This window comes from Eptesicus fuscus, chromosome 2 (assembly GCF_027574615.1).
Source record: "Eptesicus fuscus isolate TK198812 chromosome 2, DD_ASM_mEF_20220401, whole genome shotgun sequence".
Lineage (NCBI taxonomy): Eukaryota > Metazoa > Chordata > Mammalia > Chiroptera > Vespertilionidae > Eptesicus > Eptesicus fuscus.
The window spans coordinates 9,308,968-9,320,961 of record NC_072474.1 but is presented as its reverse complement, the minus strand read 5'-3'; the positions used below and the strand labels follow the sequence as shown (position 1 = coordinate 9,320,961).

Here is an 11,994-nt window from a genome sequence, read left to right as displayed (position 1 = left end):
CATTCCTGTATGTCCATATAAACAGTTATATACACTGTTCATAGTAGCTTTATTGGTAACAGCCCAAAAGTAGATGCAATGCAAATGGCCATCAACAGGTAAGTGAATAAATAAATGACAGTACATCTACATAATGGAATACAGCAAAAAAACTAAAAGGAATGAACTATTGATACACAGAACAATGTGGATGAATGTCAAGATAATGATGCTAAGTATAAGAAACTAGACACCCCTCAAAAAATAATACATACTGTCTGATTCTACTTATATAAAACTTTAGAAAATGCAAATGAATCTATCATGACAGAAAATGGATCAGTGGTTGCTTAGGTGTGGAGGCAAAGAGGGATGGGGAAAAAGTTTAAAGGGACCTGAGAAAACTTGAGGATGATGGATCTACTCACTTGATTGTAGTGATGGTTTCAAGAGAGTATGCATATGTCAAAACTTATCAAATTATATACTTTAAATATGCTCCATATATTTGTCAATTATACCTGAATAAAGCTGTCTTTTCAAAAACTGCAACTCAGGTATCAGACTTTAAGGGGAGCAGAAAAGAAGCAGAATGAAAATCTGGGTTAAAGGCTTCAGTGAGGTTTGTGAGTTATCCAAGTATGCAAGGAATTCATGATTCCCCTCCCTAGCCAAGCCTCAGCTGAATTTAATGGGCCCTGCTATTCTCCAGAAATGGTAACAACCCCCATTACCGGGTCTGTTTTCTGGAAGAGAATGACCCAAACAATATAAAATGAATTCCATGTCTTATGAGAGATTGTCAATTACACATACAATCCAATTTATAAACATTTTAAAGAACTTTCTACTTGCAGAATGGTTTTAATATTGAGAGTGAACTTTAATGCATGTGAATTCCAATACACACTAGTTATTTAATGAGCCTCAGTTTCCTCATTTGTGAAATACCATAATAATAAAAAGCAGAGAAGAGCAGACTTTGACACAATTATTAATTCCTTTAGTTGGGGCAGAGCCATCTTTCTTCCCCCTCTGCTCTGAGAGATATCCATTTATTCCCATCTCCACCAGCAGTAATTAAGTTCAGTAAGTCAAGCTTCTCTCCCAGCCTTCATCCTTCCATCACGAGACTCCTTGAGAGAGGTCTGAGGTCCACAGTCTGGCTGACCATCACATTGGTCAAGATGGCATTCTACCTCCACCAGACTCAGCTGTGACTAAGGACCACAATAATGTGCTGGGCTGACACTGAGCTCTCTGAATTGTGTGTTCTAAGCGTTGCACTTCACTTTCCAGACAATCATCTGTTGAATGACTAGACAGGGAAAATCTCAACATTATCCCATTTCTAATTGTAGGTGAAGGTAGTTTTCCAGGGTGGTCTGTGTTCTACAGAAGCAAAGCCATGTGGGCTTTGACTCTTTAAGGAAGAATACAAGAACCAGGGCCTACTGAACAGCTATTATGGTTGAGCCCACAGACTACAGCATTAAGCAACTCGAGCTTAAATTTCTAGCTGTCACTTCATGTGTAGAGCCTTATCATATCCAAACCAAAAATTTTTCATCAGATATTAAAGCTTTCTAATTTATTTAGATGGTGTTAACTTCTATTATAAATTACAGCATTTTGACCAAGCATTACCTTCAACACTATAGACAGCATTTAACACACTAATTCAAAATTTTCCTAAACAGATACTTAAATAAAAAGCTTGAATAATTAAAACAAACTGAGAAAACAAAGCTTTCCCCCTCTAAGTTAAGAATTTGAGAAGGCAAGATCTAGAATCAAACAAATCAAGGAAGGTCCAAAAATGGTACAAACTTCAAAAAGCCTAACGGGCTTGGCACTAAGCTCCACCTCCGTGCAAACCCTGCCCACTTTGACTGCTCCACTTTTCCTCCCACACTGGAACCACGCCCCTCTCTACGAGGTCCCGCCCCCCGCACCTGATGTTCGCTCCCATTGGGTGAAGCTGAATGCTGTGTACACCCCCGACACACGCACGTTTGACTGGGGCGTCTTCGCGCCTGCGCAGCAGCACCGTCGGGCGTCTGGGAACTGGGGGCTGGGGGAAGGGAGGCGGAGGTCAGGCCGAATCTTCCTCCGTAATAAGCAACGCGTCCCGCGGTCCTGGCTCCGTGGATCCGGTCGGATCGGGCCTGGGCGCCGGAGCTGCTGTGGCTCCCGCCGCGGCGGGTGCGATGGAGGCCGTGCCGGAGCCCAGCACTCTCGCCGGGGGAGGCCGAGACAGCCGGCGGTTCTAGTACATGAGTCGGCGGCGGCGGCGGCGGCAGCCCGGGCTCTCCATGAGCGAGCGGCGGCGGCGACGGGTGCGGTGGCACCGGCGGTTTTCGGTCCCCGAGGAGGTACGAGGATTCGGCTTCCTGGCGGACGGAGGCTGCCGGGTGTGGGAACGCCACCCGCGGCCCAGTCCTCTAGCCCCTGGCCAGCAGTCCCAGGCGCCCTGCGGGGCCACTGCCCGGGCGCAGACGGGCGTCCAGCCTTTGACACCGGCTTCTGTCTCGGGGACCCGCCCGCATTGCGGAGCCAGTGCTCGGTGCCAGGCCTTCCAGGGTGCGGGGGGCAGGGGGCAGGGTGGGCGCGGCCGGGGGGCTGAGCTGGGTGCCCACCGCCCTCCCGGCGGGTACCGCGCTCTCCCCCCTCCGCCCCGCGCCGCTGGGCGGTGGGCGCGTGGCTGTTTTTCATATTATTTCAGAGCGCTGATTCCAGGCGGGACCTTTAGGACCCCGAGCTTTTAGGGAGTCCGGTATTCAGTACCTTGGGGAAATGGTCTGGTTTTCACGACCAATGTGGAGTACAGATTGTCACCCTTGGAAATGACCGCAAAAAAAAAAAAAAAAAAAAGGTGGTGCTGTGCCCAGGAAATACCGTGAGAGATCAGAGCAGTTCAGCAGGTTTATTCAAACTGGAGGGCCTGTTGAGGCAGGAAAATAAAGACAGCAGGATAACTCCTCCAGGATTTCCAACACAATGCCTAATGAACAATCTTAGAAGGTGTGGCGAAAACAGGTCAGGGCTCTGAAGGCATTTCTTCATCTTTTTAAGTAATTTTTAGTTCTTTGGGACACATCACCACATTAGTGTTGATACTAGATTAAGTGCCGTCTTGTTCTTCCAGTCCTCTCTACCCCCCTCTTTTTTTTTTTTTTCCCTGAAAAAGGCTAAAGAAGTTTCATTGCAAATATATAAAATTGTAGTTTAATTCTCTTAAAGTATAAAGGTTGCTTTGTAGAGCTGTAGTTACTCTTCATTTGGTCATGCCCAAAAGATAATTTGAAAAAAAGTACTAGAGATTAACCATTCCTTTTCAATATAGTATGTAGGAGTGTGAACTCAAGCTCTTGATCCTATGTCTTTGCTACAAAGTTCTTTAAAATTCAACAGAAATAAATCAAATCATGAAGAAATTTATTTTCATTTTTAAAGTATTTGAATGCCCTATGATTTTTTTCAAATCTGTTCTGGATATGTTTGTGTTTTCCTAGGTTCCAGGTTTACCACGCCCTCTTATTCCTAATTGGTTGACTAGAGCCAACCTGTTACTGACTATATATAAACATCTACATTTCAGACTAAATATAGTATTGAATACTTTAGAGTGGAGGATATCTTTCTTCAAGCCAAAAATACCGTGTGTTTATATATCATATAACTGAATTTTTAGTCTACTACTGTTGTAAAATCAACTTCAACTAAATTTTTCACGCAAATAAAATATACAGGTCCAAAGTATTGAGTGTTGGATTCATGTTATGTTTGGGAGGGTGTGGCACTTGAAAGGATGGTCAAAATAAGACACTGACCTCAGTCACTCACTTCTCTTTTCCTATTCCTCAAATGCTTCCCTTTTTTCATGAAAAATATACTTTTCCATAAAAATAATATATTGGAAAGTACTATGATGTTTTTAGTTGACATTTTTTATCCCAAGTAAAGCAGTTTTCTATTCAGTTTTATTAAGACATCATTCTTTAATTTTTTAAAATTTTGTCCTATATATCATACATGTGACATGAACATGTTTGTTAGAATACTGTCAGTGACTTTAAAAACAGAATACTTAGCTACCCTCAAAGTTGGGGGAAGGATATGTACCAATTTAAACAGAGAGGACACCTCATTTCATTCCCAAATTGTGCAGAGAAGGGAATCAGGATACTGACCAAGTTCTGAATCAAATCTTCACAGCATGAAAAAAAAGGGGGAAAAAAGTCTTCACAGCATGGCCTCAAATTGTAGGATATATAGCATGGTCCTAGATTGTAAGTAAAAATCCCAAAGTACATATAAATAATATTTGTATTAGCTGTGCTACTATTCAATTAAGTTCTCACAATTACTCTTCCTATGTTATCTTTCATAGCTAATTGGTCATCATTCTGTAGCCCAAATAAGAGTTCCATTACAGTTCATTTTATAAGTAAAATCACACATATTAAGAAAATGAAGCACAGCTTGTATTTTGGAGGGTGGAAGAAGTTTACATTAGGAATACACAAAACCAAATTTAGATTTTATCGTTAAATAGTTTTACCTTCATTTAAGATTTCTTATTACAGGGTTTTCCTATATCATCAAAAAAAATCTGTGGTATAATATAAAGGCCTCTCAAAAAAAAGGTTGCAGTTTCTTTTTTTTCCATCTTTATTGTTGAGAGTATTACAGATGTCCCCTTCCCCCCATTGCCCCCCTCTACCCAGTTTCCACCCACCCCAGGCCTTCACCACCCTGTTGTCTGTGTCCATGGGCAATGCATACATGCATATAAATTCTTTGGTTAGTCTCTTCCTGCCCACTCCCCCAGACTCCTTACCTCCAAGATTACCTCTGAGATGTGCCAGTCTGTACATGTTTTCATGCCTCTGGTTTTATTTTATTCATAAGTTCATTAGATTCCATATATAAGTGAGATTGTGTGATATTTATCTTTCTGACTGGCTTATTTCACTTAGACTAATAGTCTCCAGGCCCTTCCATGCTGTCTCAAAGGGTAAGAGATCCTTCTTTTTTAAAGCTGCATAGTATTCCATGGCTTAAATATACCACAGCTTTTTTATCCACTCATCTACTGATGGGCACTTAGGCTGTTTCCACATCTTAGCTGTTGTAAATTATGCTGCTATGAACCATAGGGGTGAATATATTCTTTCTGGTTGGTGTTTTGGAATTCTTAGAATATATTCCTAGAAGTGGGTTTTCCTATATCACAAATAAAAATCTTCAGTATAATTAATATAAAAGCCTATCAAATAGCCATTCAGCACCTCAAAAAAAAGGTTGCAACTTTTTAAGTGGTCTTTTCAAAGACCATGTATATTGCCCCCAAAATGACATAGCTAGAATTGTCTTAAGATATTTTTGTTGCATTGAGAGGCCATCTAACCAAATTTAATTTAAATCTTTAGATAGCTTTATTTTCATTTAAACATATCATATGTAATCACATACATGTTCTACTTTTAATTTTTAAAATGCAGGATGAAGACACTGTTTGAAGAGATCAAAGCATCAATTAAAAATAACTATAATCAAGATCGCTCATTTTGGAGGCCTGTTCTTCCTTGGGGAGGTGTTTTTACTATCAAAGCTGGCCGCAAAGCAGTATCCTGTACACCACTCTATGTTGAAATAAGACTGAAAAATACCTGCACCATAGATGGATTCTTGATGTTATTATATGTCATTCTTCATGAAAATGAAAATTTTCCCAGGGAACTCTCTCTTCATTTAGGTAGAGAGTTTGTAGACTGTTTTCTTTATTTAATGGACACCTACAGTTTTACAACTGTGAAGCTACTTTGGATTTGGGACAAGATGGAAAAACAGCAATATAAATCTGAAGTTCATAAAGCTTCATTAATAATCGATTTGTTTGGGAATGAACATGATAATTTTACAAAAAATCTCGAAAATCTCATGTCTACCATACAAGAGAGTTACTGTTCCAATTGGCGATGCCCAATTCGAGTGCAGGAAGATCAGCAGCGTACAATTAATATAAAGTAAGTTCCTCTAAAAGTCTTTTATCTGCTCTAAAGTTTGTTTTATCACTTTTTAAAAAAATTTTATTTTTTTTTGTTAATCCTCACTTGAGGATAATTTTTCCATTGATCTTTCAGAGAGAGTGGAAGAGAGGGGAAGACAGAGAGAAACATCGATGTGAGAGAAACACATCAATTGGTTGCTTCCTGCAGGCTTCACGACCAGGGGCCGGGCCGGGGAGGAGCCTGCAACCAAAGTTCATGCCTTTGACCAGAATCAAACTTGGGACCCTTTGGTCCGCAGGCCAATGCTCTTTCCACTGAGCCAAACCAACCAGGGATGTTTTGTCACTTTTAGAAACAGTATACAACTTTTTTAATGAAGTGCTATAAATGTAAATATATAGTCAAAGTACTTCTTAAAGTACAACACTGTAATTACTTACACATAAATCAACCACACAAATTCAAGATTCTTTAGTCCCATGACAGAAATATCCAAGCATTTTAGAATTTACTTTAGAAAACCAACTGATAACCATTTCGCTTGCAAAGTAATGAATTATTCCAAGTGCAAAATATATTTCCCTTGCTTTGATTTACTAATGTGATTTTGTAGATAATGAATTTCTGCATCACAAATGTAACCTCTTGAAGAACACTATCCAATATGTTTCCAATATAATGTTTCACCTTTTAAATAGATCTATGTTGAGTGGGCTAGTTCTACATGAATAAGAGGATTGAGCCACGGCCAGTGTGGCTCAGTTGGTTGGTGGCGGGTTTGATTCCAGGTCAGGGCATATACCCAGGTTGTGGGTCCAATCCCCCATGGGGGCACATATGGGAGCAACTGATCTCTCTCTTCCTCCCTCCCTCCCTCTCTTCCTATAAAACCAATTTAAAAAAAAAAGATTGAACGTACTCCATGTACTTTCAATAATTATAGACAGAAATCACAAACTTGGAACCTTAATACCTGGAGATGTGGCTATAAGGAGCATTTTCACTGATTACGAAAGGTGCTGGTAGCCTAAGTATTTTTGGCTTTCAGAATGAAGGCAGACCTCCAGGCTAGTAAATGACAGGGAGGAAGGCCAAACTGGCAAGCCCTAGTGGAGTGTCAGGAAACATTAAAGCCCCCAAGGGACATGAGCTGGAAAAGGATAATTGTCAGTGGAAAAAAACAAGACCAAAAAGCAAACCCAAACACATTGTTGTCAAAAATTGTATTTGGTCCTATGGTCCAGAAAAACAGCCTAATAGATTGTTCTCTTTGAAGGCTATATCTCACAAACAATAACTTATTAAGTTCATATTTCTTTATTACACATTTAGTTTAATATTATAATACTAGAGGCCCGGTACACAAAATTTGTGGACTGCAGGGGTGTCCCTTAGCCCAGCCTGCACGCTCTCCAATTTGGGACCCTATGGGATCGGGCCTAAACCGGCAGTCAGACATCCTTCTCACAATCCGGGACTGCTGGCTCATAACCACCCTCCTGCCTGCCTGCCTGATTGTCCCTAACCGCTTCTGCCTGCCAGCCTGATTGCCCCCTAACAGCTCCCCTGCCGGACCGATCGCCCTCAACTGCCCTCCCCTGCCGGCCCAATCGCCCCGAACTGCTCCCCTGCTGGCCCAATCACTCCTAACTGCTCTCCCCTGCCAGCCTGATTGCCCACAACTGCCCTCCCCTGCCGGCCATCTTGAGGTGGCCATCTTGTGACGATGTGGGGCGGCCATCTTGTGAGGGTGTGAGGGCCACCTAGGCTTTTATTAGTATAGATCATGGAACACTGAAGATATTTTATTCTTTTTAGAGTCAGTGTCTCTCTTTTTCTGAAATATGCTTTGTCCATTTTCCTGTATTGCTGATATAAGGATGTTGATTTTCAAATCTATCAGGCAAAAAAGTTTTGTTACTTTAAACCACAATTTAAAGCATTTCAGGAATTTGTCTTTTTTAAAAAAACTAATATTTTAATCTGCATATGTTTTAGAACTATAATGAAGTATTTATAGTACTATATTAATGCTAAATTTTGTGTTTCTCAATAAAATATTTTTATCATACTCTACTTTTTTAAGCTTTTGCATATTTTATTTAATCCTATATTTAAAACAACTTCTGAAATATGTGGGAAAAAGTTTTTTAACAAATCAGGTAAGTGAGGCCAACAGTGGCTGCAACTTAGGCTAGCAATTTTAATAACTAATCAGCTGCTTTCCTGATTCTGGGTCCTAATTTCTTCCCTCTTCTGTTGAATCCTCTGGAAATTTTTTTAAAGTAACAACAACTGCATATTTCAGCATTAGTTTACAGAAAGATTTAATATTTCTTGGAAAGCTTCATGCATTGACATTTATTACATTTAACTGGTTTCTCTACTATTTACAAGAAATACAAAGATGAGTAACAGAGGTTATACTTTTATTGGGTTTGCTAATAATGAAATGACCTGTAAATTTTGTAATCCTAATAATGTATTTGCCTGTAAAATGTTGAAGCAATTCTTACATGCATTTTGCAATTCTTGTAGTCCTCCCCAAGAAATTCCACATGGAAACTTGATACGACTGGCTGTGGATGAGTTATTCTGTTCCAGGATTGAACTGTGTGAAGAGCAGGGGTGAGTATATGATAGACATTTAAGTTGAAAGTATTCTTTGTTTTTTATAAAGAAACCTGGATTGATATCTTTTTGATGTTAATGCTATATGAAATAGCTACTCATAAGTATTTAGGAAGTCTAACATTTTTAAAATCTTAACACCTTCAAGTTTCCTATACTTATTCTGCATTGTCATTACCAAGTAGAATATAATACTACTAGAGGCCCAGTGCACAAAATCATGCGCGGGCAGGGTCCCTAGGCCTAGCCTGCGATCAGGGCCATCTTCCGCCTGCTCTCCAGTCCCCAGTCCCGCACCGCTGCCACCCACCCTGGTTCCCCGTTTGCCATCCAGCAATCGGAGCCTGCAGCCTGGGGGGAAGGACCAAGAAGTCTGCCTTCCACCTGCTTGCCAATCTCCAGTTCCACCCTGCCACCACTCACCCCGGTTCCCCGTGGTTTCCCATCGCCATGATCAGAACCTGTGGGCCTGGGTGAGGGACCAAGAGGTCGGCCTTTCCGCCCGCTCACCAGTCCCCCGTCCAGCCCTGCTGCCAACACCCACCCCGGTTCCCTGTGGTTCCCCGTTCGCCATACGGCGATCAGAGCCTGCGGGATGGGGGGAGGGACCAAGAGGTGGTCGGTGCACCGCATGGCAACTGGTCGATTGGTCGTTCTGTTCGTTACGCCATTATGGTCGCTGGCCTTTTGTTATATAGGATAGTAAATTGATGAATACAAAGCAAATGCCTTTTCTTTTTTCCCCCACTGCTGAGTAGGTACAATAAAACCTTGCTTAACCGGAACCCAGATAGTCGGCACCCTCAATTAACTGGATTTTTTCTGCACTCCTCATTTAGGAGAAAGGTAAATTGTAACCAAAAAATTTAACACAATAAAATGTTTAAAATAATAGAAATCCAAAGGGGCAGAAAGAATATATTCATCCCAACCTCTTAATTTCTATATCTACATTATTGTACAATGAGAATAAATATTGAGAATGATGATCTTACAGCTAATTAATCACTAAAGAAGGAAAGAATAAAATATTTTCAGTTAATTGTACTTAAGTTCAGAGAGTGAACTAATGCATTTTAGCAACCAATACTAAAGCAAAATGGTTTTCCTGTTAATTTAGTTTAGTCAGTGATGTTTGTTAACCAAAATTCTATACCCTGAACATTCCGGTTAATCGAGATTTTACTGTATAACTGTATTTGTTGAATTCTGATCCATATGCTTAATACCTGATGCTGCTAAGAAAACAGAATTTGCTTCATTCAATAGCAAAAGGAAGCAATTAGGGAATTATATCCAGTCTAAAGAGGCCTGTAAGAATCCTATTTTCCCATTTCTGTCATTATTTCCCTTTGAAACCATCTTAGATAAAGAAAAATGTATCTAAAAATAAAAGCTACTCACTTTTATAAGCCTAGATAAAACAGCTAGCTTTTCCTGGAGTTTTAAAAGTATCATTTCTTGCATATAGAATCTCAGAACTTGTGAACTTCTGGAAATAGATATACAAGGATGTGCAAAAGTAGATTTACAGTTTGAATACAAATAAATAATACAATCCTATCTAATAAAGAGGGAATATGCTAATTGACCCTCACACCGTCACAAAGATGGTGGCGCCCACAGCCAATAAGGAGGGAATATGCTAGTTGAATGCCATGCCCTCAAAGATGGCAGCGCCCACAGCCAAAGATGGCAGCGCCCAGTCTCCTCAGCCCCCAGCCGTCCAGGGCCGGCCCAAGGCACAGGCAAACCTCAGATGGCAGCTGCCCAGCCACCCAGGGCTGGCACGAGGTGCAGGCAAGCCTCAGATGGTGGCTGCCCAGCCGCCCAGGTCCAGCCCGAGGCACAGGCAAACCTCAGATGGTGGCTGCCCAGCCGACGCCCGAGACACAGGCAAGCCTCAGATGTCCGGTCCGAGGTGCAGGCAAGCCTCAGATGGCAGCTGCCCAGCCACCCAGGGCTGGCCCGAGGTGTAGGCAAGCCTCAGATGGTGGCTACCCAGCCGCCCAGGGCCGGCCCGAGGCGCAGGCAAACCTTGGATGGTGGCTTCCCAGCCTATGGCCGAGGCGCAGGCAAGCCTCAGATGTCGGCTGCCCAGCCACCCAGGGCCACCCGAGGCTCAGGTAGCCAGGACCAGCCGAGGCTTGTGCTGCCGGCAGTGGCAGCAGCAGAGGTGTGATGGGGTGTCGCCATCCCCTGATCGCCGGGTTGCCTCCCACCCCTGAGGGCTCCTGGACTGTGAGAGGGGGCAGGCCAGGCTGAGGGACCCCCCCCCCACCAGTGCATGAATTTTCATGCACCAGGCCTCTAGTCTGTATAATAAAAGCCTAAGCAACCATTACAGTGGAACGACCAGAATGACCGGTCACTATAATGCACACTGACCACCAGGGGGCAGATGCTCAACACAGGAGCTGCCCCCTGGTGGTCAGTGCCCTCAGCCAGAAGCCAGGCTCATGGCTGGTGAGCGCAGCGGCGGTGGCAGGAGCCTCTCCCACCTCCACGGCAGTGCTAAGGAGCAGTGAGCCGAGTGGTAAAGAGCAGCAAGCAGGCAGGTGGTAAGGAGTAAAGGCTCCCGGACTGGACTGTGAGAGGGCGCAGACCGGGCTGAGGGGACCCTATCCCCCCAGTGCATGCATTTTGTGCACCAGACCTCTAGCACTAAATAATAATAGAAGAATAAATTGTGTTTCATGTACTCACAACTGTAAACCTACTTTGCCCACCTTGTATAAGCTATTAATATGGCTACACTATTATTACCCATTCCTAAAATAGATATTTATGCTTATTATGACATGAAGTAATAAAGACAACCCAAAAGTGATAAAAGGCAGCTTTATTCCAAGTTTAATAAAGTTCATGCCTACTTTCAATTTTAGGTGTGGTGGCTTAAGAGAATTCTCCCAACGAGTTTTCTGCCATGGGGCACCTCCTTTTGTTGTCTTAAATATGCAGCATTGGAAATCTGAAGATCTGGCATATGTACCCTATTATTTGGATTTATCTGATCACAAGTAGGTAGTTTTTTTTGTTTGTTTTATAAAATTAGTGAAAAATAAATTTAATGTTTTTCTACTATTCTGGTATGACTTTTTCTAGCCCGAAAGGAAATATTATTTAGATCATAGCTATCTTTAAATTTGTGTATACTGAATAGGATCAACATCTACTACAGGAAGTTAGTTGCTGACAGGGTGCATTTTGGTTAGGTGCTTAAATTATGGAATAGAAAGAATTGGGTTCAAACCCAGCCCCGCCGTTTATAAGCTATGTGACCTTGGACCAGTAAGGTCACATAGCTTATAAAACCAGTTTACTTATCAGCTTTCTTATCTATAAAGCAGAGATGACAATATCTATC

General features: G+C 42.0%; 1 protein-coding gene across 7 annotated transcripts in view; it reads left to right on the top strand.

The window, feature by feature from the left end:
* The first annotated feature begins 2,274 nt into the window (after window positions 1–2,274).
* The window catches only part of C2H14orf28 (chromosome 2 C14orf28 homolog), a 53,961-nt gene continuing 44,241 nt past the window's right edge, over window positions 2,275–11,994 (top strand). For 4 of the 7 annotated variants that reach the window (XR_008557997.1, XR_008557992.1, XM_054725507.1 and 1 more), the window contains exons 1-5: window positions 2,275–2,354; window positions 5,487–6,011; window positions 8,535–8,624; window positions 9,386–9,473; window positions 11,513–11,647. Coding sequence is in view for 5 of the 7 variants with exons in the window: in XM_054725507.1 (XP_054581482.1) it covers window positions 5,488–6,011; window positions 8,535–8,624; window positions 9,386–9,473; window positions 11,513–11,602 (792 nt within the window). In the remaining 2 variants the exon portion in view is untranslated. The remainder of the gene's footprint in view (window positions 2,355–5,486; window positions 6,012–8,534; window positions 8,625–9,385; window positions 9,474–11,512; window positions 11,648–11,994) is intronic. The other 3 variants (XM_054725492.1, XM_008161226.3, XM_054725498.1) reach the window with 2 other exon arrangements.